The following is a 27,732-nucleotide window of genomic DNA, read 5'->3' on the forward strand; positions in this document are numbered from 1 at the left end:
AAGTTTAAAAGAATCTCAAGAGTATTTTTAGACATAATGTTTCTGATACATTAAGTACTTGTACGATACGTTCAAGGAGTTGCATCTCTGTCCTTAAAGAAGGGACTGTTCTGTGCACGAGCTGACACAGAGCAGACTTGTTTGGGGTAGCTGTTGGAGAGGGTGGCTTCCAGTTTGCTGGCAGGGGGAGGGGATCGGTCAGCTGTGGTGGGGCAGCCTGGACTTGCTGACCATGGACCCTTGCCTCGTGGGCCGGCACGCAGGAGGGGTGGGAGAGGCCGAGCGTGTGCTCCCTCGGAGACTTAGCCCCCGTGGGCAGGAAGCCAGAGGAGATGAGGGTGAGCCAGCTAGCCCAGGAAAATAGGACAAAACCTTCCCTGTGTTGATGCTCTGATCTTTGTCTGCCATGCAGAATTTTTCCTTGGGGTGAGCTGGTGGACTCCTCCGAACTCCTGGGGAGTTTTTGGGCCTACAGCTGAGCATCTTGGCTCTTAGGTCCCTGGCTCCTTCAACATCAAGAGAGCAGACAGATGCCGATCCCACAAGGAACCCACAGATCAGCCAGGAAAAGGACCAGAGAAGGAGGCAGACCTGGGGGGGGGGTTGAATAGATAGGGAGTGAGGATGGCAGGGGAGGGCGGCAGGACCAGCTCTCTCCAGCTGTGTCTGGGCAGTGCCGTGCATGGGCAGTGCTTTCTGATGCCCATCTGTACCATGGCTGCATTGGAGCCTGCCGGGTGGGCAGACAGGATGGACCCCTCGCCTGCATTTCTGGAGATTTCCCTTCTGTGCTCTGGAGTCCACATTTGTCCAGGTGATAGTAATGCACAGTCAAGTTCTTGTAATCAGAAGGGGTCACGAACCAGTCTCTGGTGGGAAGACTGGGTTTTCTAATCTTTTAATTTAAAAGGATGTTTTCTTTATGGGGGAGTGTATGTTTATCAGTCCATTTCTGTCATTAAACACAGTCACCAAGTGAAATCACGTTCTTAACAATAGTCTGGAGCGAGCATGAAGCCGTTGAGGGGTCTCTTTCTCAGGGACTCTTGATAAGAGATGGGGCTGTGCCCTGAGTGTGGTGAGTGAGTTTTCAAGAAAGAGCTCAACTCGGTGTCCCAGACTGTAGCTTTTTTGGGGGCAGGGTTTTTACCTTTAAGGATAGAATTCAGATTACTTACAGAAACTGATAAATGACAAGTCCTGAGTTTCTGTAACTGTCCCCTCCTCCCCAGCTGCCTTCACGGCCTGTGTGGTGGAGGCTTGGGCCGTTCAGTGGGTTTGGGGCCGGAGCGCTGGTCACGTTCTCTGTGCACAGGATTTTCACTTATGTGCCCATCCCACCTTTTTTGGAAGTTGTCCTTTAAAAATCTGAGCTTTTGATGCAGTTACTCTAGTGCTTGTTTTTTTCTTTTCAAAGGATGATCGTAATTGTGTTTGCATCAGTCTTCATTAAGACAATGTATGAATAATTGAATGGGTAAACAATCACTGTTTTTGGAAAATTAAGGGTATTTTCTAAGCATTGCTTCTGAACAGCAGACAGCAGGATGTATCTTAGCCACTGGCACAAAGGACTTCTCTGGGGGTCATGTTCTAAGGGGGGGCTCTCCCTGGGGCCCAGGCCAGCAGCGGGGCTGCCTCGCTGGTGCGCATCCTGAGCCGCGAGCGTGAGTGCCGGCCTCCCGTGGTCACTGGAGCCGGGCCCAGGCTGCCTCTGCCTCTGCCTCCGCCTCTGCCTCATCTCGGAGGTTTATGTCCCAGCACTCCAGGAAACACTGTTCATCAGGACATTAAACTGGCCCTACTTTCTCAACAGTTCGTTTGAAGTTGTTTGGGCCTGACTGGGAGTCAGGTTAGATAAATACGCTCTTGTTCGCAAGTCCACTGTAGCATTTTAACAGGATGGAGCATTTGTGAGCAAGAGGTGATGTGGTGGGTTTTGGAGACTGATAAAAGCCTCTTAAACTTGACCATTGTATTTTATAAATGACCCCTGGGAACAGTCTACACCAGACTTCAGTGCTGTGGGATGTTTTGTTCTCTTCCGGCTCCTCTATGCTAAGTTAAGTAAGGTAGCGGGTGACAGTGGGTCACGGCACGCGTGTAGGCATAGTTATGGCAACAAGGTGTGGGTCCGTGTTCTGCTCAACCTCTCCACGGCCGGGTCTGTCTCTGTAGCCAGGGAGCAGGGCAAGCGAGAAACAGAGTCAGACTTCCGAGATGGAAATGGACGTACTTTAGGGCCATAAGCTTGGCGTGAAATGATTTCACGGGGTGTGAGACATTACTTGAAAACCCCCACTAGAAAGGGAGAGCAGTAGGGTCTGAGTGTGTGAGTGTGTCGGGGCGTCCGTGTGACGCCTGAGTCCGGGGCCAAGGTCCCGAGTGAGATGTCTGAGAAGTGCTCCTTCTCTGCTGTGGTTACCACTTGCACGGCAGAGACAGCTGTTGCCCCCGGGCTCTGTGGTCTCAGACCCAGGGACGTCCCGCAGTCCAGGCCCTCCCATCTGCGAGGAGTCCCTCTGCCTGCTGCCTGGCCACCAGCCACTTCGTCCCAGTCTGCATGAGACAGGATGTGCAGACATAAATTGGAAAGTAATTAAGCTTATTGGTGTGAACCTCACCTTTTACATTAGGAAATAGATTTTAACCTCTGCCTCAGTTTCCCATGAGAGGAGTTTGCTTCTCTTCCCTGAAGGAGAGCGTTGCCTGGGAGAGAGGTGCCCATGCCCAGCCTCGGCCCCTGCTGAGGACTGCTCCTGTGGCCTCTGTCGTGGGGCTCAGACCACAGACTCTGGTTGTGTAGCTGGATTGGCATTTGGCGTCGTGACTGACAGGCTCTCTGTCATTGGATCAGTTCTCCATTTCCGTGAGCCCATCTGTGTGTGTTATTGACGAGACTGTGGAGCAGGGGCTGTGAGTGGGAGTTGGGTGGGGCTGGGTGGGTTCAGTCTCAGCTCCACACTGACTCACACTTACGGGCCGGGGCCACTTCCTGTGCGTCTGGGCCTCAGTCAGACTGTCTGTTCAGTGGGCATAGGAGTAGCAGCTGGCTCACAGATTGGTTGAAAGATTAAATGGACTCATGCCCAGGGTGCTGAACCAGTGTTCACACGCCGTGCTCTGCGGCGGTGACTGTCACTGGTTGTTGTCATCAGTACTCATCAGTCTCTGTGTAAGCAGCATGTTCATGCTGGAAAATTAAGATGTAGGAGCAAAAGAAGCATCAATCAGGTCAGTTAGTGTTGACATTTCTGTGTGTGCATGTGTGTGTATTCCTCTTTTGTGTACACTGCTTGCTATTTTTCTATGATAGATCTTCTATTCAGTTATTGTGAATGAGGGCAGTGGTGTGGACGATCCCAATTACATGAGATCACTCATTTTAACCTGACCCTGGGAAACAAGCCTTTCCTTTGAGTAAGTGTTTCTGGGGTAGGTGAACCTAAACCATGTACCTCGAACTGCAGCTTTGCCTGAACAGCAACTACTATTGAATATATATATTCTAACTACAGGTACATGGCAGGGTCTCTGTCTCTTCTGCTCTTTACTTATTTCCTCTTTTCTCTCAGTTTTCTTTGGGTCAGAATCTACGCAACGGCCTTTACACCGAAACGTTGTTATTGGACAGTTGGTTCCATGGAGAGGACAGCTGTGTCCCTGCACGCACTGTCGGTGGAGGACAAGGACACCAGCTACTGGAAGAAGGAGTACATCGCCAGGCAGGTCGCCATTGTGAAGGCGGCCGTGGCGCGGCTCCTCACGCCTGTCAACCCTTGCACGGGCCTCCGCGTGAAAACCAAGGAGGCCCTCAGGTATCACGTCTGTTCCAGCGGCAGGGGTCCCACTTCCTGGAGCACCACTGCATGCTGACATGGGCGTCCCCTTCGAGAGGAAGGCTGGCCCGAGTGCTGATGAGAGTGTGCACAGGACCCGTGTGCACTCCGTGCTGAGAGGGGCCGTCTCCTGGGGTCTGCATGTGTCTGTGCTGCTCTCCAGCACGTCGTGTTTTCTTGTTCCAGATGAGTGGTGTGACCTGTGAGGGCACTTGATGCTTTAGGGTTGTGACCTGTGAGATGGATGTGTGCGTTTCTTTTCTCAACGCGGTGGTGCACACCTGTACATCTGTGGCTTGCTTTTCCCCTCCAGATTGTTGGGTCTCAGCTGGGTCATTCTCCTGAGGGAGAAAGGCGGGAAGGAGCACGTCCTGGAGCACGCTGACCTTTGCATGAACGACTCCGCGGTCATGGCTGTGTGGCATGGCAAGGACTGGCCACGGCTGGCTGCGCTTGCCTCCTTGGATCTGTGTGGTGTGACGCCCATTTTTATGGACCGGTCCAAGTCCCCCGCCAAAAATGGGTAAGTGCTAATTCAGTGTAACTTCTGGGTGAGAACATCTTCTATGTAAATAGTGGTGGGCTGCATTTTGTAACTAAGGGATCACACCAGTGTTTGTAATTCAGGAATCACACTAGTGTGTTTGAACGGGGTTGCATCGTAAAGACCTCCCTTTCATCCTGGACCACTGTGGAGAGTGGGGCTCCCCACACGTATGATTAGTCTGAGTTTAGGTTCCTCTTATCTTGGCTATGTATGATGGTGAGGGGATGATACTCTAGTTCACAAAATTTCCTAGATGAGGCCCTGGCCGGTTGGCTCAGTGGTAGAGCGTCGGCCTGGCGTGCAGGAGTCCCGTGTTCGATTCCCTGCCAGGGCACACAGGAGAAGCACCCATCTGCTTCTCCACCCCTCCCCCTCTCCTTCCTTTCTGTCTCTCTCTTCCCCTCCCGCAGCTGAGGCTCTATTGGAGCAAAGATGGCCCGGGCACTGGGGATGGCTCCTTGGCCTCTGCCCCAGGCGCTAGAGTGGCTCTGGTCGCAACAGAGCGACGCCCTGGAGGGGCAGAGCATCGCCCCCTGGTGGGCAGAGCGTTGCCCCCTGGTGAGCGTGCTGGGTGGATCCCAGTCGGGCACATGCGGGAGTCTGTCTGACTGTCTCTCCCCGTTTCCAGCTTCTGAAAAATACCAAAAAAAAAAAGAAAAAAATAAAAAGAAAAAAAAATTTCCTAGATGAAGGGTGGCTGACCTGAAGATTTTAGTTTTAATTATTTTTTTTTTAGGTGAGAGGTGAGGCGATAGGCAGACTCCCACATGCGCCCTGACTGGTATCCACCCGGTGAACCCCGTCTGGGACCGATGTTCAAGTACTGAGCTATTTTTAGTGCCCGATGCTCTCCAAGGGAGCTACCCTCAGTGCCCAGGGCCACGCTCAAACCATTTGAGCCACTAGCTGCTGGAGGGGAAGAGAGAGAAAGACAGAGAGGGGGAGAGAAGCAGATGGTCACTTCTCCTGTGTGCCCTGACCTTCGGGAATCAAACCGGGATGTCCATATGCCGGGCTGATGCTCTATCCACTGAGACATTGGTTAGGGCCAGTTTTACCTATTTTAACAGAAGGGTATATAAAGCTATTATGTTTTTCCTTCTTTAGTAAATGGTATAATAATCATCATTTAAACATTGGATCATCAACTCTTAATTATCAGTCATTTTTATGTGCTTTTCCAGATATGTGGCCTTGTGCAAACTGTTAGTGGTTCTGCACCTCCCTTTCTTCATCTATGGAGCAGGGTGAGGATGAGGGTGAAGTTGTATTTAGCATGTGTGGCAGTGAAGCTCATGCGCTTTCATTGTCATATGCACATGTTGGATGCGTGTGTCTCACATAAGGTGCTCACTGAGTCCTCGCTCTCCGAGCCCGCCCTCTCTGTGAGGCTTGCATCTTGCTTTTCCCTTTGAGGCTCCCGTGCACACTGTTCTGACCCTTAGCTCTTCCTTCCTGAAGGCTGCGCTGTGGCACGTGTAGCACCCTGACCTCCTGTGCATGTGCCCATATCTTTGTGTAGCACTTACGGCCATGTGAGGTTCCTGGCTGCCTCCTGCGGGATTGTTCTCCCACCCTGGCTGCCTCCCCCACTGTCTCTGTGTCCTTTGTCATTGTGGGGGCATTGCCACGTCACTGCGCGCTGCGGTGCCCGGTTTCCCTCACACACACCCTTGCTGTGGAAGATGTTGGCATGGCTCTCATGTCAGCCTGCTGCTTCCACAGAGGGGCGACATTCTTTCTTGGTTTCCCTGGATGCCGTCACAGTTTTGTGACTTCATACCTGGGACTTTGCTCTGGCACCTGTCTGTGAGGCTGGCTCTCTGAGGCTGTGCCAGCGAGCACCGACCAGGCGCCCTGCTGTGGTGTGACTGTCGGCTTCCTAGTGCCAGAGACCAGGTGTGGTGGTGTTCTGAAAGCAGCACCCTGATGCTCTGGCAGACACCATGCGAATCATCTCCCAGTTCTATTCCCGAGGCATCTCGTTCACTTCGTTCCTGCTCAGACGGCACCTTTATTTTGATGAATCTCTGAGATTCCGTTCGGCGACGCTGGACACCAGGTTTCTTTTATTTCTTTTAACAGAGACAGAGAGAGAGTCAGAGAGAGGGATAGACAGGGACAGACAGATAGGAACAGAGAGAGATGAGAAGCATCAATCGTCAGTTTTTTGTTGCGACACCTTAATTGTTCATTGATTGCTTTCTCATATGTGCCTTGACCGTGGGCCTTCAGCAGACCACGTAACCCCTTGCTCGAGCCAGCTACCTTGGACTCAAGCTGGTGAGCTTTGCTCAAACCAGATGAGCCCATGCTCAAGCTGACGACCTCGGGGTCTCGAACCTGGGTCTTCTGCATCCCAGTCCGACGCTCTATCCACTGCGCCACCGCCTGGTCAGGCAGGACACCAGGTTTCTAATGCAGCACTGCGGTCTCAGGCATGGAGATAGGTTTGGAGAACGAGCCCCATTCCTTTGCTCAGCACATCACAGAAGATCGGGATAAAGCTGTCCGCATCAGTGAATGGTCAGGAAAGGCTGGTGTGGATGGATGGCCTTAGACAGTGCCGTCCACGTCGGGGCACCGGGCACAGCATGGTGGCAGGAACGCTGGAGTTGGGGGAGCTCCTTTAATGAAATTCATTTGCATTAAAACTCCGCGAACTCCCGCCAGCCTGCAGTAACCCATGTTTGACGCGTGCCACGTGTGTGTCAGGAGCCTGTGTTGTTGGAGAAGCACGTCCCGTCTACAGCTGGGTGGCAGCCAAGGAGACACATGGTCACTTCCATCTGCAGCTTTTTTATTTCCTCTGCGGGAATTTTTTTCAGAACATGAAAGCCGTAATTACGTGACTTGCAACGTGAGTTTCCCTGTAATTTATACCTTCTGAGACAGACTCACCGAGTCGTCCCCTTTGCCTATGCTGTCCAAGCTGCCTGTGTGCTGGGGCTCCCCAGGTGTGTGAGGATGGGGGGAGGCAGACAGCAGCCTCGCCCCTGTCACAGGCTGGGGGGCCAGGGCGAGTGGGGACTTCCCTGGTCCCCACCCACCTCTCCTGACCCACGTGGGTCTCAGCACAGCCTCTCTGAAAGCTGGAGGCGGCCAGCCCCTCTGCTCTGCACAGGGCCCACGAATGGCAGGGCTTTCACACCCCTGTGGGGCTGACGCTGGGACACCTGTCCCCTGCTGGCCAGGTGCCAGAGGGGAGGCCCAATGGCAGAGTGGCCACAGCTACTGGCAAGTCGGGTCTGATGCTGAGCTGTCAGTTGGCCGTTGAGATCTGTCCACTGTGGTTTTCTGAGCTTCCTCCAGGTTCCTGGGAGTGATGGACGTCTGCGTCTCCCCTGATGGTGCTGGCAGACTGCTTCCTCTACTGATGTTAGTCTTATGATGTGTGCCAGAGCTGATCCGTGTTTTCTGACATGACTGAGTGTTTCCTCTTAGCACCGATTCTGACAGAGCTCACAGTGCGCCTCCTTCATGAAAACTATGATTTTGGTTTACGTTTATTTTCTAATGTTGCAGTTTTCACTACCCGAGTTATGTTGATAGTCATGTGAACAGGTGCACTTCCTTGTTGGGGCCCACGAGGCCAACTGCTTTCTTATTGTTTAAAGCATTTTGTCTTTGCTTGTGCATTACACTCACCAGGGATGCACACTGAGAGTCCCTCTTGACTGTGGCGGGCGCTAGTGTGAGGGGCACAGAGTGACGGGTACTTCCCTCCTCACCCCCAAGATTCTCCAGCTTCTGCCAGGGTGCTAAGCTTGCAGGAGGAGCCCCAGGGAGAGAAAGGCCAGAGGGTTGGGTCAGAAGTTTGGGTGTGGCCGTTTTGTCTTCGATGTGTAAAGTTTGTGTCCCTCATCCCTCAGCACACCACGTCCTAGCAATGTGCACTGGATGGTCATGTGCTTCCCAGGTAGCATTAGACACAGGGATGAGAGCCATCATCTGCAGACGCGTGCACTCACTTCTCTTTCCCCTCTCTTTGGCGTGCACGTGTGAAGACCTCGCTGGCATTCCCTGCTCGCCAAGTACAGCCTGAGTGACCTGACCGACTCCACCGCCATGGGCAGTGACAGACTCGTGCAGACCTTCCGCCTAAGCCCTGGCCTCCTGGTGGGGCTGTGGAAGGTAAGGCTGGGGGCTGGGGGATTGGGGGGCTGGGGGGGCAGCCTCCCTCTGACACCACCCCACCATACTTACCACACCGACTGCCGAGGGCCCAGTCTCCGGGCTTCTCACCAACTGTGCCCCGTTTGCCATCACACCAGCCACATTCTTGTAGCAGAACAACCCTCAGTTCCGCAGCAGCTCCCTGCTGTTCCGCTCTCACAGGTGACAGACTCCATTTACTGTCATGGGATGTCCCTGTGCCCTTGTGCCCTTTTGGCTGATCCCTGATTCTGTCCCTGCCGAGGTCCCTGTCTCTGTGCGTTGAACCCAGTTGCCTCGCAGGTGGCCCAGGCCCCGGGGATGTGGTGCTGGGTGTCCGTGCCTTTCAGGGAAAGGGGTAAGGACTTACCTCTCCCACCAGGTGAGGCTCCTTACACCAGGTCGGGCTGTTGGCCAGCCCCTCCCCGGGCTTATTTCCTGGGCGGTCACTTCTGTGAGAAGCACAGAGGTGATGCCCGGTGTTCAGCACAGGCTCCTCTGTGGCCGTGGCCCGTGGATGTTTGAAGAGAGCCACTTTGAATCAGAGAACGGTGGTGTGCGTCTGTGTACAACTCCCAGGACCGGGGTCCCCAGTGCCACCCTCTGGTGACCCTCTCTTCTCAGCCGGCCCAGGCCCTGGTGACCCCCCACCCTCCTGGGTGAAGGTGGCCAGTGGCCCAGGCCACCACCGGCCTGCCTCAAAGTCATCCACCTCTGTCAGCTGTATAGTTAGGAGGACTCTGACTGACCTGGCTGTCCTCTGGCCACTGGGTTACTGACACCAGGCAGTGCTGGCTGTGAGTCGGGAGACGTGGGTGTCAGCTTCTCTACAGTCACACTGTGTCCCCCAGCCTGATGGACAAGAGCAGGGATGAAATCTAGTCATTCCCACTTGGGTTGCCCGGGAGGCCGGTACTCGAGAGAGTAGTGTCATGCCACAAACATTATGTGTCTGTGCAGTTAACCTTGTATCTGGGAAGCTCTTTCCAGAACTGTCTTTATCTTTGAAAAGAGTGTGAAACAACCCGGAACTAACCAGCTCTGTTTTCACAATTACCGTGCGACTCTGCAGCACTGTGCTGTGTCCCAGGTGCTGGATGGACCAGTCACCTCCTGCCCTGTGTGTGTGGGTGAGCGGGCCCTGCTGTCCCATCTGACGGCCACGCTGTGCCAGCAGTAACGAGCCTCGGCCCCAGGCCCGTCCCACTGTGAGAGATGGCGTGTCTGTGAGCTGAGTGTGCTGCGCCCTGCATGGCCACCTTGGGGGGAGTGAAGGCGTTCCAGCTGACCTGTGTTTTATCCTCACTCACTCTGCAGAGGACAGGGGAGCTGGCCTTCATCATGGCGAGTCTCCACTTCCATCAGCTGCTGGAGAGGAGCACTCTGGGCTCGGCTGCCGCGTACGTACCCCTGTGTGTGTCTGGGTTTCCTACGGTCAGTGTGAACAACTGCAAGCTGATAGCATCTCCGTACCCTGAGGACAGTACCCAGGGAATAGCTGCACCTTCGGACCCTGGGGACAGTACCCAGGCAATAGCTGCACCTTCGGACCCTGGGGACAGTACCCAGGGAATAGCTGCACCTTCGGACCCTGGGGATAGCTGCATAGATTTGTCTGTAACCGGTAGGTGGAGCCCACAGGCATAGTCACGTGGTGGTTGCTGCAGTGGTGGGATTATTCCTGTGTGCACATCTGCTCTCCTTGCTCTGGAGGAAGGACCCTGTGCCCCGTGGGAGGGTGTGTTGAGGGCAGGAAGGGGCCGGCGCGTCCAGGCCTTGTGTCCTGTGCACTGATGTGAGTGTCCGTGTCCTGGAAGGCACGCTGAATGCGCCACCAAGTCTGGCCTGCTGAGGGGTTTCTGCATGGGCTGTTGGGATGTGCCTTTCAGTGAATCTGAGGGTCTTCTGGTGGGGAATGTGCCCCCCTCACTGCAGAGGTCTTCCTCACTGAAATGTTACCTTGACAGCTGATACCTGTGGACCTTTGTTGCCTTAGGCGAGAAGGGTTTTCTTGTTGGAAAAAACTTGGCTCACTTGGCTTTGGGCCTTCTGCCCCAGTCCCTAGCGGGCCTTGGTCCCCAGTCCCTGACCTGCTCCTGTGGGGCCATTGGGTGCTGGACACTGCGCTGCTGAGGAGCAGAGTGGCCTCTGTGGACACGCGGTCCGGCGGTCTCAAGGGCCCTGGGTGGTGACTTCGTGCTCTGAGCGCCTGCTCCTTTGTGAAGAGCACTCGGTTCCAGCACTTTCTCTGTGGGGCTGACACACTGCTATACATGTTCTGTTCTGCGTTTTAGCCCCTATGAGCACCCTACTCACGCGCCCCTCCTGGACGACAGCCCTGAGTACGGACTACGAGGCTACCAGCTCCACCTCGACATGCACGGTGGTGGCGACGTCTACCTGTGCAGCACATTCCGCAATCTCTTCACCAGCAGAGGTGACGCCAAGTTCTTGTTTCAGTCTGAAATCAAGTGGTGAAAACAGGGGACCGATTTTATATCTGAGTTGAGAAATGCCCTCCTCCCTGACCACTCTATCTTCGGCACTCTGTCCTCCCAGACCCCTGTGTCCCTTGGGGCCTGTGCAATCTCTCAGGCAGATCCAGTCCCTTTGACCCTGGCCCTATCCCTGTCCCTCACTGTCTCTGTTCTCGACCTTCTGAGCATTCCCCATCACTTCTCCACTGGTACTGTCCTGTCGTCGGCCCTCCACGCCCCCTCCTGAGTCCATTGAGACGTGCTTCCTATCTCAGAGCACAGTCCGTGTGGGAATGGGCCCTGTGCGTTCTGACGGAGAATGCACGCTCTGCATGGAGCGTGGTGCCGTCAGTGCTCCGGGTTGGGCCAGGCTGGGCGGCCAGGGTGCTGAGTCCGCTGTGTCCTGGCTGGTGTTCTGCCGCTGGGTCTAGCAGTCACCGGGACAGGTGGGGGGGGTATCGAAACCTCCAGCTTTCCCCGTGCGTGAGTGTTTCTCATTGGCATTCTCTCAGTTCCTGGCACATGGAATATGAAGCTCTGCTATTTTATTCATAAACGTGGAAGGTTGTTATATCTTCTTGACCAGCGGGCTCCTTTGTCACTTATGAGGTGACCTCCTGGTAACAGTTTTTGCTCTGAGATCTGTTCCATCTGATAAACACAGCACTCCAGGTTTACGTGTATTCTGTCGTGTGCTGTGTGGTCTGCGTCCCATCCAGGCCCTATAAACCTGCTCGGGGCCCTGTGATCTGTGGCCACCCACCCCTGCTCTTCTGTTTATCTGTTGAGGGAACTGAATCTGTTATCTGTCTGTATGATTTCTGCATTTTGGATGGTTGCTTCTAGTTATTAACGTGTCCCTCTAGCTTGATCTGATTTGGGTATTTAGTTTCTTGGCAAGAATACTTCATATGTGGTAACTTGTGCTTCCTTTTTGAGAAAAAATTGAATGTATTGGGGTGACACTGGTATAGTAAACAAAAACTATACAGATTTCCGGTTCACAACTCTACAGCACATCTCTGCACACTACTTTGTGTTCACACCCCAAGTCAGGTCTCTGTCCATCACCATTTGTCTCCCTGTACACACCCCGCCCCCCGCAGTCACCACACTGGTGTCCGTGTCCGTCACCATTTCTCCCCCTGTACACCCCGCCCCCCGCAGTCACCACACTGGTGTCCGTGTCCATCACCATTTCTCCCCCTGTACACCCCTCCCCCTGCAGTCACCACACTGGTGTCCGTGTCCATCACCATTTCTCCCCCTGTACACCCCTCCCCCTGCAGTCACCACACTGGTGTTCGTGTCCATCACCATTTCTCCCCCTGTACACCCCTCCCCCTGCAGTCACCACACTGGTGTCCGTGTCCGTCACCATTTCTCCCCCTGTACACCCCTCCCCCTGCAGTCACCACACTGGTGTCCGTGTCCATCACCATTTCTCCCCCTGTACACCCCTCCCCCTGCAGTCACCACACTGGTGTCCGTGTCCGTCACCATTTCTCCCCCTGTACACCCCGCCCCCTGCAGTCACCACACTGGTGTCCATGTCCATCACCATTTCTCCCCCTGTACACCCCTCCCCCTGCAGTCACCACACTGGTGTCCGTGTCCATCACCATTTCTCCCCCTGTACACCCCGCCCCCTGCAGTCACCACACTGGTGTCCGTGTCCGTCACCATTTCTCCCCCTGTATACCCCGCCCCCTGCAGTCACCACACTGGTTCTGTGTCCGTCACCATTTCTCCCCCTGTACACCCCTCCCCCTGCAGTCACCACACTGGTGTCCGTGTCCGTCACCATTTCTCCCCCTGTACACCCCGCCCCCTGCAGTCACCACACTGGTGTCCGTGTCCGTCACCATTTCTCCCCCTGTACACCCCGCCCCCTGCAGTCACCACACTGGTGTCCGTGTCCGTCACCATTTCTCCCCCTGTACACCCCGCCCCCTGCAGTCACCACACTGGTGTCTGTGTCCATCACCATTTCTCCCCCTGTACACCCCTCCCCCTGCAGTCACCACACTGGTGTCCGTGTCCATCACCATTTCTCCCCCTGTACACCCCGCCCCCTGCAGTCACCACACTGGTTCTGTGTCCATCACCATTTCTCCCCCTGTACACCCCTCCCCCTGCAGTCACCACACTGGTGTCCGTGTCCATCACCATTTCTCCCCCTGTACACCCCGCCCCCTGCAGTCACCACACTGGTGTCTGTGTCCATCACCATTTCTCCCCCTGTACACCCCTCCCCCTGCAGTCACCACACTGGTGTCCGTGTCCGTCACCATTTCTCCCCCTGTACACCCCGCCCCCTGCAGTCACCACACTGGTGTTCGTGTCCATCACCATTTCTCCCGCTGTACACCCCTCCCCCTGCAGTCACCACACTGGTGTCCGTGTCCGTCACCATTTCTCCCCCTGTACACCCCGCCCCCTGCAGTCACCACACTGGTGTCCATGTCCGTCACCATTTCTCCCCCTGTACACCCCGCCCCCTGCAGTCACCACACTGGTTCTGTGTCCGTCACCATTTCTCCCCCTGTACACCCCTCCCCCTGCAGTCACCACACTGGTGTCCGTGTCCGTCACCATTTCTCCCCCTGTACACCCCGCCCCCTGCAGTCACCATACTGGTGTCCATGTCCGTCACCATTTCTCCCCCTGTACACCCCGCCCCCTGCAGTCACCACACTGGTGTCCGTGTCCGTCACCATTTCTCCCCCTGTATACCCCGCCCCCTGCAGTCACCACACTGGTGTCCGTGTCCATCACCATTTCTCCCCCTGTACACCCCGCCCCCTGCAGTCACCACACTGGTGTCCGTGTCTGTCACCATTTCTCCCCCTGTACACCCCTCCCCCTGCAGTCACCACACTGGTGTCTGTGTCCATCACCATTTCTCCCCCTGTACACCCCTCCCCCTGCAGTCACCACACTGGTGTCCGTGTCCATCACCATTTCTCCCGCTGTACACCCCTCCCCCTGCAGTCACCACACTGGTGTCCGTGTCCGTCACCATTTCTCCCCCTGTACACCCCGCCCCCTGCAGTCACCACACTGGTGTCCGTGTCCATCACCATTTCTCCCCCTGTATATCCTGCCTCCTGCAGTCACCACACTGGTGTCCGTGTCCATCACCATTTCTCCCCCTGTACACCCCTCCCCCTGCAGTCACCACACTGGTGTCCGTGTCCGTCACCATTTCTCCCCCTGTACACCCCGCCCCCTGCAGTCACCACACTGGTGTCCGTGTCCATCACCATTTCTCCCCCTGTATACCCCGCCCCCTGCAGTCACCACACTGGTTCTGTGTCCGTCACCATTTCTCCCCCTGTACACCCCTCCCCCTGCAGTCACCACACTGGTGTCCGTGTCCGTCACCATTTCTCCCCCTGTACACCCCGCCCCCTGCAGTCACCACACTGGTGTCTGTGTCCATCACCATTTCTCCCCCTGTACACCCCGCCCCCTGCAGTCACCACACTGGTGTCTGTGTCCGTCACCATTTCTCCCCCTGTACACCCCGCCCCCTGCAGTCACCACACTGGTGTCCGTGTCCGTCACCATTTCTCCCCCTGTACACCCCGCCCCCTGCAGTCACCACACTGGTTCTGTGTCCGTCACCATTTCTCCCGCTGTACACCCCTCCCCCTGCAGTCACCACACTGGTGTCCGTGTCCGTCACCATTTCTCCCCCTGTACACCCCGCCCCCTGCAGTCACCACACTGGTGTCCATGTCCGTCACCATTTCTCCCCCTGTACACCCCGCCCCCTGCAGTCACCACACTGGTGTCTGTGTCCATCACCATTTCTCCCCCTGTATATCCTGCCTCCTGCAGTCACCACACTGGTGTCTGTGTCCATCACCATTTCTCCCCCTGTACACCCCGCCCCCTGCAGTCACCACACTGGTGTCTGTGTCCATCACCATTTCTCCCCCTGTATATCCTGCCTCCTGCAGTCACCACACTGGTGTCCGTGTCCATCACCATTTCTCCCCCTGTACACCCCGCCCCCTGCAGTCACCACACTGGTGTCCGTGTCCGTCACCATTTCTCCCCCTGTATACCCCGCCCCCTGCAGTCACCACACTGGTTCTGTGTCCGTCACCATTTCTCCCGCTGTACACCCCTCCCCCTGCAGTCACCACACTGGTGTCCGTGTCCGTCACCATTTCTCCCCCTGTACACCCCGCCCCCTGCAGTCACCACACTGGTGTCCATGTCCGTCACCATTTCTCCCCCTGTACACCCCGCCCCCTGCAGTCACCACACTGGTGTCTGTGTCCATCACCATTTCTCCCCCTGTATATCCTGCCTCCTGCAGTCACCACACTGGTGTCTGTGTCCGTCACCATTTCTCCCCCTGTATACCCCGCCCCCTGCAGTCACCACACTGGTGTCTGTGTCCATCACCATTTCTCCCCCTGTATATCCTGCCTCCTGCAGTCACCACACTGGTGTCCGTGTCCATCACCATTTCTCCCCCTGTACACCCCGCCCCCTGCAGTCACCACACTGGTGTCCGTGTCCGTCACCATTTCTCCCCCTGTATACCCCGCCCCCTGCAGTCACCACACTGGTTCTGTGTCCGTCACCATTTCTCCCCCTGTACACCCCTCCCCCTGCAGTCACCACACTGGTGTCCATGTCCATCACCATTTCTCCCCCTGTACACCCCGCCCCCTGCAGTCACCACACTGGTGTCCGTGTCTGTCACCATTTCTCCCCCTGTACACCCCGCCCCCTGCAGTCACCACACTGGTGTCCGTGTCCATCACCATTTCTCCCCCTGTACACCCCTCCCCCTGCAGTCACCACACTGGTGTTCGTGTCCATCACCATTTCTCCCCCTGTACACCCCGCCCCCTGCAGTCACCACACTGGTGTCCGTGTCCATCACCATTTCTCCCCCTGTACACCCCTCCCCCTGCAGTCACCACACTGGTGTCCGTGTCCGTCACCATTTCTCCCCCTGTACACCCCGCCCCCTGCAGTCACCACACTGGTGTCCGTGTCCATCACCATTTCTCCCCCTGTACACCCCTCCCCCTGCAGTCACCACACTGGTGTCCGTGTCCGTCACCATTTCTCCCCCTGTACACCCCGCCCCCTGCAGTCACCACACTGGTGTCCGTGTCCGTCACCATTTCTCCCCCTGTACACCCCGCCCCCTGCAGTCACCACACTGGTTCTGTGTCCGTCACCATTTCTCCCCCTGTACACCCCTCCCCCTGCAGTCACCACACTGGTGTCCGTGTCCATCACCATTTCTCCCCCTGTACACCCCTCCCCCTGCAGTCACCACACTGGTGTCCGTGTCCATCACCATTTCTCCCCCTGTACACCCCTCCCCCTGCAGTCACCACACTGGTGTCCGTGTCCGTCACCATTTCTCCCCCTGTACACCCCGCCCCCTGCAGTCACCACACTGGTGTCCGTGTCCATCACCATTTCTCCCCCTGTACACCCCGCCCCCTGCAGTCACCACACTGGTGCCCGTGTCCGTCACCATTTCTCCCCCTGTATACCCCTCCCCCTGCAGTCACCACACTGGTGTCCGTGTCCGTCACCATTTCTCCCCCTGTACACCCCGCCCCCTGCAGTCACCACACTGGTGTCCGTGTCCGTCACCATTTCTCCCCCTGTACACCCCTCCCCCTGCAGTCACCACACTGGTGTCCGTGTCCGTCACCATTTCTCCCCCTGTACACCCCGCCCCCTGCAGTCACCACACTGGTGTCTGTGTCCATCACCATTTCTCCCCCTGTACACCCCTCCCCCTGCAGTCACCACACTGGTGTCTGTGTCCATCACCATTTCTCCTCCTGTACACCCCGCCCCCCGCAGTCACCACACTGGTGTCCGTGTCCATCACCATTTCTCCCCCTGTATATCCTGCCTCCTGCAGTCACCACACTGGTGTCCGTGTCCATCACCATTTCTCCCCCTGTACACCCCGCCCCCTGCAGTCACCACACTGGTGTCCGTGTCCGTCACCATTTCTCCCCCTGTATACCCCGCCCCCTGCAGTCACCACACTGGTTCTGTGTCCGTCACCATTTCTCCCCCTGTACACCCCTCCCCCTGCAGTCACCGCACTGGTGTCCGTGTCCGTCACCATTTCTCCCCCTGTACACCCCGCCCCCTGCAGTCACCGCACTGGTGTCCGTGTCCATCACCATTTCTCCCCCTGTACACCCCTCCCCCTGCAGTCACCACACTGGTGTCCATGTCCATCACCATTTCTCCCCCTGTACACCCCGCCCCCTGCAGTCACCACACTGGTTCTGTGTCCGTCACCATTTCTCCCCCTGTACACCCCTCCCCCTGCAGTCACCGCACTGGTGTCCGTGTCCGTCACCATTTCTCCCCCTGTATACCCCGCCCCCTGCAGTCACCACACTGGTTCTGTGTCCATCACCATTTCTCCCCCTGTACACCCCTCCCCCTGCAGTCACCACACTGGTGTCCGTGTCCGTCACCATTTCTCCCCCTGTACACCCCGCCCCCTGCAGTCACCACACTGGTGTCTGTGTCCATCACCATTTCTCCCCCTGTACACCCCGCCCCCTGCAGTCACCACACTGGTGTCTGTGTCCGTCACCATTTCTCCCCCTGTACACCCCTCCCCCTGCAGTCACCACACTGGTGTCCGTGTCCGTCACCATTTCTCCCCCTGTACACCCCTCCCCCTGCAGTCACCACACTGGTGTCCGTGTCCGTCACCATTTCTCCCCCTGTACACCCCGCCCCCTGCAGTCACCACACTGGTGTCTGTGTCCATCACCATTTCTCCCCCTGTACACCCCTCCCCCTGCAGTCACCACACTGGTGTCCGTGTCCATCACCATTTCTCCCCCTGTACACCCCTCCCCCTGCAGTCACCACACTGGTGTCCGTGTCCGTCACCATTTCTCCCCCTGTACACCCCGCCCCCTGCAGTCACCACACTGGTGTCTGTGTCCATCACCATTTCTCCCCCTGTACACCCCTCCCCCTGCAGTCACCACACTGGTGTCCGTGTCCATCACCATTTCTCCCCCTGTACACCCCGCCCCCTGCAGTCACCACACTGGTTCTGTGTCCGTCACCATTTCTCCCGCTGTACACCCCTCCCCCTGCAGTCACCACACTGGTGTCCGTGTCCGTCACCATTTCTCCCCCTGTACACCCCGCCCCCTGCAGTCACCACACTGGTGTCCGTGTCCATCACCATTTCTCCCCCTGTACACCCCGCCCCCTGCAGTCACCACACTGGTGTCCGTGTCCATCACCATTTCTCCCCCTGTACACCCCGCCCCCTGCAGTCACCACACTGGTGTCTGTGTCCATGAGGGTTTTCTTTTTCCCCCCTTTTTTTGCTCAATTCCTCCACCCACCCTGCACTTCCTATTGAGTTCATCAGAAGGATGTCGTATTTGCCTTTCTACATGTTAAGTGTGTTAACAGAGTGAAGCAGCGTGTGGCATTGGTAAACGGGCTCCAGCCGTTGCTGTTCTGCCTGCTGGTTCCGGCCCGGCCTGGCTCGTGCCTCATTTCATAGTTTCCCAGCTTGTCGCGGGGATGCTTTCTTAGAAGTGGGCTGGTGAGGTCAGGGGGTGAAGGCACGTACGTATGTTCCTGAGAGACACCAGCAGCTTCCGCTGATTAGGCCGGACCATTTTGTATTTCCAACCTAATGGGGATCTTGAGTTAATCAGATGCTTTATTCCTAACCAGGTTTGTTACGTGTTCTTACAAGTGAAGGTGCTTCTATTCCTTGACTAGTTGTTTTTTTAATTTACAAACAGCTGTTCGGTGTTACTATGTCTTGGGCAACTACGGATGCTTTGTATGGTGTGCTCTCCTTGACCCTGGCCATGCAGTGAATTTTATTAATGTGTCTTCCAAGGTAAACATTCTACTACCCCTAAAGTGAGCTCCTCCTGTCAAGCGGGCACTGGTTCTTCAGCTACGGGCTTCTATTATTCGACAGTTAGTGTTTCCCACTCCCAGTCATGGAGCGAGGTCCTCAGGCACTGCTCACTCCCAGCCCTCCCCCTCTGCCTCTCTGTCCCGTCCTCTGTCCTCCATCCTGCGGGGTTTGGGTGTGCGGTTGGGCTTATCTGGGGGTGGGGGAGGCCTCTGGAACTTCTGAGGAGAGGCTTGCCCTCCCCTAGTGTGAAGCAACCTCCCCTAGTCTGCACACATCCTCACACTGAGCTGTGCCCTTAGTGATGGTGGAGGGGATGGTGACAGAGTACATTCACGGGTACGCCATTAGTTCTCGCTGAGTGTTTCATAGTTACATTAATTATTTAATCCTCACAGCCAGCCTATGAGCCGGGCACGCTATCTCTTGTGGTGGTGCTGACGAAGCCATGCACACGTGGCCAGGGCCCGGATTCCACGCGGCACACCTGTGGCACGGCCTCTGCGTCCCCGGGCCACTCCCCAGAGTGGAGTCCTAGCCCTGGGCTGTGCTGTCTGCGTGCGTTTGTGCTTCTCAGGGATGCGCGTCTGGAGTCCGTCCTCGCGTGCGTGGGACTCGGCCTTTTTAGATTGTTGTCATCGGAAGGGTGGTCAGCCGGGCCTTTCTCTGCTGCTTGCTGCCGCCTCTGAGCCAACTTCTGTCAGTGCTGCTGACCCTCAGAGGGTCAGGCGTTGTCTTGGCACGCGGGACGGCGAGGGGATGCAGGGTGGTGGGGACCAGGATGGGGGTCAACGCCTGTGCCTGTTGTGCCCCCAGTAAGAAGGCTGCAGACTCAGGTGCCCTTTCTCCGCATGTGGCCATGCGGCTAGGAGACAGCAGAGGGCGCTGTTGCCAGCAGAGTCGTTGCCATGGGTGATGGAGGCGCAGACACGTCCTCTGCGGGGGCTCTCCTGTGGCGCTGTGTGGCACGCTTAGTCAGCTTCCGCTCTACCGCTGCCGTTGCCGTGACAGCGCTCTGCCCTGTTTGTAAAGCACACTTTCTCTCCATCAGGGAGAAAGTTTTGTCATCAGGTCTCTGGAACTGAGCAGGCTCTCCTGCCGTGTGTCACCAGGGGCAGGGAGAAACCTGGCCTGACTCAGGGATGACAGGACGTCGAGGGAGTGAGTCTGCGTGTTTACTTGGATCATTCATTAACAACCAGTTACTGAGACAGGCTGTGCCAGGCACTGGGGGACGGGGGCCTGGCAGACATGGTGCCTACCCTCCAGCAGGTTGGCGCAGGGCAGCCTGCTGAGCCAGGAGCCAGGCACGTGGTGAGGTGCTCCCGGGATCTCTGGCGGGTTCTGAAGAAGGGAGGGTGGTGGCCGGGCTGACCTGGGGAGACACTCAGGGACAAGCATCCCTGTGCTCGATGGCCCTGTCCTTGTCTGCCAGAGGCCATAGCTTAGCCCCTCCTTTGGATTCCAGTGTTGGTCTGGCAGGCTCAGTGCCCGGGCTGGGCCCCCCCATGGCCCTGCCAGAGAGAGCAGGCCTAGCATGGCGTGCATGTTGGGGGAGCCCGGGGCCTCATTTAATACGAGATTGTCAGAGCGCCTGACAGCGTTTCTCTCAGCCGGCCACTGGGTCCAGGGACAGGCCCCACTTCTCAGCACCACCTGACCGTGAAGAAGAAGGCCCTGTGTCCTTTCCTCTCTTCCCGGAGGGTCTGTTGACCTTTTCTCCTGGACCTTTGCCATGTCCCCTGGACCTGGAGTGTTCTCTCCCTCTGCACCTGTGTGTACTCTGAGGTCACGGCTGCATCAGGGGTTTTCATGGAAGCATCCTGATGCTCTCTTCCTCAGAAGAACCTGAGACCCCTGAGCCTGGCACATTTGCTACCTACTCCTGTGTGTGTGGCCGCGGGCGTGAAGCTGAAAGAAAGTGCGGGTGGGGAAGTGTGTGTCACTGAGCCGAGTTTACGAGAGACAAGAGGAGGGGAGGACAGACAGGAAACGCTAGGAGAGTGACTGAGCGAACACCGAGGGAAACGCCGCCATGCCTGCTTGCTTTGTCTGTATATGTTTTGTGTCCTTTCTTTTGGAAATGTGGCTGTGTCCTTGGCATTGGGTCCCCAAGACCAAGCCCAGGCTCAGTGATCCACTAGGAAGACACACAGGACTCAGGGTACAGAGGTGTCACAGCAATGGGGCACTGAGCAAAACACACGCAGGGAGATGGTGCCTGGGGCAGCTTTGGAGGACATGGGGTGAGCTCCTGGGAGCCCTCTCCCCGCAGAGTCAGGCAGGATGGCTGATGTCTCCCGGAATGAGATGTGAGAGCTCGTGAGGAATGTTAGGCACCTGAGAAGCTTGTTGGAGACCAGCCTGGCCTAGTGTTTTTACTGGGTGCTGGTCACATAGGCACCCTTTCCTGGACTCCCAGGCTCCCAGACGCCCAGAGGGAAAGAGCTGTCCAACCTAGACCGCACTGCGATACCACCCATTCAGGTGCCACGAGCCAGCTTGCCACTCAAGAACGGGTCCAGGTTCCCACGCACCAGCGGGCGCCCTGGCCAGCAAGCCTTTCTGACCTCAGGCAGCTGGGCCCGCTGTGTGAACACCCCTGCAGTGAGTGTCCGCGGACACTTGGGCAAGAGATGGCACAGCCCAGGGACAGCAGACAGGAGGCTCCGTGCCTGTGGAGTGTCAGTGGAGCTTGAAGGAGGGCACGCTCAGCCACGCGGAGTTCCGAGGAGTGTGTATTTTCTGACCTTCGTATCAAGCTGATTCTCACCCATTCTCAGAAACTGGAGGTGGGAAGTTTGCTCAGTACATACAGCATGCTCATTCTTGCTCAGGACTAGGCAGCGTGATGCGAGAAGCGGAGGAGACAGTTTTAAGTAACAGTGCACTACCTCTGTCACTTGACTTTTACCTGCATTGTTATAAAAATGTGCTTAAAACTAATGTCTCCTTATGTGGTTTGAATCTCTGATTGTGTAGACATTTATTCGTCAGCCAATGGAAATCACTGCAGGACAACTGTTGTCTAGACCAGGGGTCCCCAAACTACGGCCCGCGGGCCACATGCGGCCCCCTGAGGCCATTTATCCGGCCCCCACCGCACTTCCGGAAGGGGCACCTCTTTCATTGGTGGTCAGTGAGAGGAGCATAGTTCCCATTGAAATAAATACTGGTCAGTTTGTTGATTTAAATTTACTTGTTCTTTATTTTAAATGTTATATTTGTTCCCGTTTTGTTTTTTTACTTTAAAATAAGATATGTGCAGTGTGCATAGGGATTTGTTCATAATTTTTTTTATAATCCGGCCCTCCAATGGTCTGAGGGACAGTGAACTGGCCCCCTGTGTAAAAAGTTTGGGGACCCCTGGTCTAGACCCTGACCCAGCTGCCGATTTGTGTGTCCATGGGCTACACCGTGTGAATGGCACCCCCTCCTCCCCTGACAACTGGGTTGTGAGCATTTTCCCACGCCAATCAACAGTCTTTGGAGATCTGGTTTCAAAAAGTTGTAAGACCTTGCATCATTTGGTTTTATTGTGCTTGGTTGACCCATGCTCCTAATGTTGGGCATCGAGGCCTCCAGTTTTCATGATTGTGGCACTATTGTCATGAACATTACTTAGAAAATCTTTGATGATTTGTGCAATGAAAGAGGTATCTGTTTGTTTTACATTTGCACGTGTCTTTGAACGCCAGGTTGACTAAAAACATCGACCACCCCTGAGGTTTACGGTCATACAGTGGCCATTGGTTGGCTGTTGAAGGGGCATTTTGTACAATCCTGCTTCAGCACTGCCTCTCAGGGGTGTGTGACCCACAGCCATAAGTATCCTTGCTTGCAGCATGTGTTGACATCAGGACTGGTGGGTGACGGTGAAGAAGTATGGGGGGCCTCCAGGATGCTTAGCATGTGTTGCTGCTGTTGTTCAGTTTCCATATTTTACTTATATATATATACATATATATATATACACACACACATATATATGTATATATATATAATCTGTATTTTTTCAAAGTTATAAGCAGGGAGGCAGAGAGAGAGATTCCTGCATGTGCCCAACCGGGATCCACCCGGCATGCCCACCAGGGGGCGATGCTCTGCCCATCTGGGGCGTTGCTCTGCCGCAACCAGAGCCACTCTAGAGCCTGAGGCAGAGGCCACAGAGCCATCCTCAGTGCCCCGCCCACTTTGCTCCATTGGAGCCTTGGCTGCAGGAGGAGAAGAGAGAGAAAGGAGAGGGGGAAGGGTGGGAAAGCAGATGGGCGCTTCTCCTGTGTGCCCTGGCCGGGAATTAAACCCAGGACTTCCACACACGGGGCTGACATTCTGCCACTGAGCCAACCGGTGAGGGCTCTTTTTTTTGTGGCATCCTCCCTCCTTTCTTTAATTAAATTTATTGCGGTGACATTGGTTAGTAAAGTTATATAGGTTCCAGGTATATAATTGTATAATACATCATCAGTGTACTATAGTATGTGCTTACCATCTCAAGTAAGGTCTCCTACATCATCATCTATCCCCCTTGACTTCCTTTGCACCCCCCCCCCCCCCCCCCCCCCCCCCCCGCTTCCTCTCTGGTAATCACCACGCTGTTGTCTGTGTCTGTGGTTTTGGTTTGTTTGTTTGCTTAAGCTGTCACTTTTTCCACCCAACCCCACAAGCCCCTCCCCTCTGACAGCTGTCAGTCTGTTCTCTGTTTCTGTGAGTCTGTTTCTATTTTGTTTGTTAATTTGTTGTGTTAACTAATTCCCATAAATCGGTGAAATTATATGATACTTGTCTGTCTCTGACTGGCTTATTTCACTGAGCATAATGCTCTCCAGGTCTGTTCATGTTGTCACAAAAAGTGAAATTTCCTTCTTTTTTATGGCTGTGTAGTATTCCATTGTGCAAATTACCACAGCTTTTTTATCTGCTCATCCACTGATGGGCACTTGGACAGCTTCCTAATCTTGGCTCTTGTGAGCAGCACTACAATGAACACAGGGGTGTGTGTATTCTTTCGAATTAGTGTTAAGGGTCTCTTTGTATATAGTCCCAGAAGTGGAATCCCTGAGTCATAAAGCAGTTTCTTTTTCCATTTTATTGAATTTATTGGGTAACACTGATTAACAAAATTATACAGGTTTCAGGTGCATAATTCTATACCACATTATCTATACGCTGTATTGTGTGTTCACAACCCCAAGGTAGTTCCTCTTTTAATTTTTTGAGTTAACTCTGTACTGCTTTTGACAGTGGCTGCACCAGTCTGCATTCCCACCACAGTGCACAATGGCTCCCTTTTCTCCACACCCTCACCTGCATTGTTGTTTGTGGATTTATTGATGATAGCCATTCTGAGAGGTGTGAGGTGGTATCTCATTGTGGTTTTAATTTGCATTTCTTGATTAGTGACATTGAACATCTTTTCGTATGTCTAGTGGCCATCTGTGTGTGCCCTGACTGGGAATCAGACCCATGACTTCCACACGCTGGGCCAACACTCTACCACTGAGCCGACCGGCCAGGGCCTGTTTTGGATCTCTCCAAGGTTTTTTGAATTGTACGTAAACCTATCCTCCTTTTATTAACATAAAAATTGTGTCCAGACTGTAGGTTCCATCCTTCCCCCTAGGGCTCTTTCTCTCTGCTGAGGGCCAGGCCTTCTGTGTGTGTCCCCATGAGGGAAGATACTTCAAGCTTTGCTTGTGTATTTTATTATGGAAATACATGTCCCTCTCCTAACATAAAACTTCTTACTAATGAATGAACTTTTATCAAAGACTTCTTAGTTATTTTCATCCATTTATTCTTTTAGATGTATTTGATAATTACTTGGCCAGATTTTAAAATATCTCATTTGCATTTTGATCAGATTTGTATTAAATATGTACATTAATTTGGAAAGAATCGGCATATTTTCATTTAGAGTTTTGAGCTATCTGCATTTGTTGAAGTTGGGAGAAGTAGTCCTTCTGAGGGTCCTTCACCTTGTTGTGTGGCCGTCTACATTCCTTTAGATCATGTTTCTATTATTTGTTTTTTGATTTGTTCTGTGTCCTACGGAGTCTTTACAACATGTTTTTTATTAAAATACTGATTAAATAATAAATATTTAGTGCTTGCTCTTTAAGGCAGGATAGGGAATATTGAGGGGATAAAAGCAGTTGTGAGTCTTGCAAACTTCTGTTTTCCTATCAAAAAATGGGGACTGTTCCACTTGTCAGCAGCAGAGCCTGATAAGCCTGTGTGATCTCTCACAAATTCTCTTAAAATTTTTGTTTGTATTAATTTTTTTGTATGTAGCATATTATCTCATTTTTATTGATTCCAAAAATAGATGACTTCTTTTGTCCCCCGTGTTTCCTGGTACTGATTCCTCTCTGTGTTTCTAGGGCAGCTTGGCTCCCAAGCACTGATCAGAACAGGAAGGCCCTAGAAACAGTACAGGCCTGTCTGGGCGGCGATTACCTAGAACGCCCAGCAAGGCTGACTCCTCACAGAATCTTCGTCACTGCTGGTTAGTGCGTTTGGCCCGCTTCGCACCCCTGGTGACGCATCGTGAAACATCAGCGTGACTGCTCCCTGCTCATAGAGTTGGGAGCCCAGCCCTCCACACATGGTCAGAGTGCGCTGGGCTGGGTGGTGCCTCCCATGTGGGGGAGGCTGTGTGGCTCGCGGGGCCCTGCGGGGTGTAGGGGCACACTCGTATGGGGTGCTGCGAGGGATTTCAGCGTGGGGGGCACTGAGGGCCCCTGGCGGCTGCACGGGCTGCCCCAGGAGCTGGCTCTGTTGTGACACAGGACACGTGAGGAGGAGCCTTCTCGTCCTGAAGGCCATTAACTAGCCTGTCTCACCTTTCCATGTGTTTCTGGACTCTGACCTCTGACTCCAGTTTTGATGGGTTCTTTATGTTTGGTGGTTTGACTTTCTTTAATAATTTAAAAGGAAGAACACGAGTATTATATTTTGATTAGATTTTTGTTTTCAAAGATTATATATATATATTATGTATGGTCTACCGGAAAGTTCTGTCCATTTCTATCACAACAAGTTTCAACATGTAAGCATGTTTATTTGGCACATGTGTGCCTCTCTATTTTTATCACTTAATGTATACATACTGATGTAGCAAATTAACTAAAACAAAGTTGACTCACATCTTTATTATATGCGGCTTAAGTGTCTGTTTGTCGCCGATAGCTTATTGGTTGCTTGCATAACTGTACTAGCCAATGGGGTGAAGTTGCCACGGCTGAACGCAAATTGAGCGGGTCAGGGGGAAGGTGAACATTTGTTTGCATTGGCAATCATCTGTTTTACATAAAAACTACGTCTTAACGTAATTTCTTTTAAGAGTGCCTCCTAGAAAATACAGCACTGAAGAGGAGAGAAAAGGAGCTAAAGCTGCACAAAAACAGCTTTCTCGACAAAAAGAAACCACTGAGCAGAGAAAGACAAGGCTTGCTTCAGTCGCAGAGCAAATGTGTCTTTCTTGGCAAAATGACACTGATGAGCATAGAGAAACAAGGCTTGCCTCAGATGCAAGACAAAAAAGCCTGTCTCGACAAAATGAGTCCCTTGAACAAAGGCAGGAGAGAAATGCAAAAAAAAATGACAGAGTAATGCTGACTGAAACACAAAAAGGATTAAAACAGTTTCAAACGGAGAAACTTTAATTTTTTTTAATAAATTTTTATTAATGTTAATGGGATGACATTAATAATTCAGGGTACATATATTCAAAGAAAACATGTCTAGGTTATCTTGTCATTAAATTATGTTGCATACCCCTCACCCAGAGTCAGATTGTCCTCCGTCACCCTCTGTCTAGTTTTCTCTGTGCCCCTCCCCCTCCCCCTAACTCTCTCCCTCCCTCCCTCCTGCGTCCTCCCTCCCTCTACCCCTGGTAACCACCACTCTCTTGTCCATGTCTCTTAGTCTCGTTTTTATGTTCCACCAATGTATGGAATCATGTAGTTCTTGTTTTTTTCTGATTTACTTATTTCATTCCGTATAATGTTATCAAGATCCCACCATTTTGCTGTAAATGATCTGATGTCATCATTTCTTATGGCTGAGTAGTATTCCATAGTGTATATGTGCCACATCTTCTTTATCCAGTCTTCTATTGAAGGGCTTTTTGGTTGAGAAACTTTAATTTTTGAGCATTCCTCTGGTGACATGAATGTTAAATATGAACACTGTCAGTCCTTAAACTTCAAGTTAGAAATTAATCAATTTGACCTTGGCAAGAAAGGATTTTCTCAATGTTGCAAGTACGGAAACATTGTAGTTCCACTAATTGAGAATTATCCACCATTCTTGAATAAATTATTGACTAATCAGCATCCAAATAGCAAACAAAGAACGGACTTAAAATTAAAAATAATTGATGGTCCTCTGCAAGGTGAGCTTAAAAATGATGGAAAGATCTACACAAGAAATGTTGTGTACAAAGAGATCTTTGACATGTGAATTAACATTTTATTATTTAAATCACCTTTATTTATTGAGCTAGCGGTGGCTCTTAAGAAATGTACCGCCAGTGGTTTCCTTCATTGCACTCTAAGCAATTAAGCAAGTAGAAGGGGGAAACCCTATGGGCAGTAAGCAAAGGGGCATCCTCACCGCCTGCCCTGGGTAATTCAGTTTGAATTAGTAGACACCTTTGCACAAATCATTTTAATTACAATTTATAATATCTAGAACAGTGGTCATTTCATATGACCGCCGGGCTTTCTAGTTAGTCTTATGTGTGAAGCGATAGTGTACCCATGGCTACTGATAAAGTTCATTTATGCC

At 53.6% G+C, this 27,732-nt stretch overlaps 1 protein-coding gene across 6 annotated transcripts in view; it reads left to right on the top strand.

Moving 5' to 3' along the window:
• FBXO15 (F-box protein 15) overlaps nucleotides 1-27,732 on the top strand; it is a 45,337-nt gene that overhangs the window by 7,781 nt on the left and 9,824 nt on the right. For 5 of the 6 annotated variants that reach the window (XM_066246398.1, XM_066246394.1, XM_066246393.1 and 2 more), the window contains 6 exons: nucleotides 3,576-3,818; nucleotides 4,153-4,362; nucleotides 5,571-5,633; nucleotides 8,394-8,520; nucleotides 9,859-9,941; nucleotides 10,836-10,978. In XM_066246398.1, the coding sequence (XP_066102495.1) occupies nucleotides 3,576-3,818; nucleotides 4,153-4,362; nucleotides 5,571-5,633; nucleotides 8,394-8,520; nucleotides 9,859-9,941; nucleotides 10,836-10,978 (869 nt within the window). The remainder of the gene's footprint in view (nucleotides 1-3,575; nucleotides 3,819-4,152; nucleotides 4,363-5,570; nucleotides 5,634-8,393; nucleotides 8,521-9,858; nucleotides 9,942-10,835; nucleotides 10,979-27,732) is intronic. The other variant, XM_066246399.1, reaches the window with a different exon arrangement.

The sequence above is a fragment of the Saccopteryx bilineata genome, chromosome 11, assembly GCF_036850765.1.
Source record: "Saccopteryx bilineata isolate mSacBil1 chromosome 11, mSacBil1_pri_phased_curated, whole genome shotgun sequence".
In the NCBI taxonomy this organism is placed as follows: Eukaryota; Metazoa; Chordata; class Mammalia; order Chiroptera; family Emballonuridae; genus Saccopteryx; species Saccopteryx bilineata.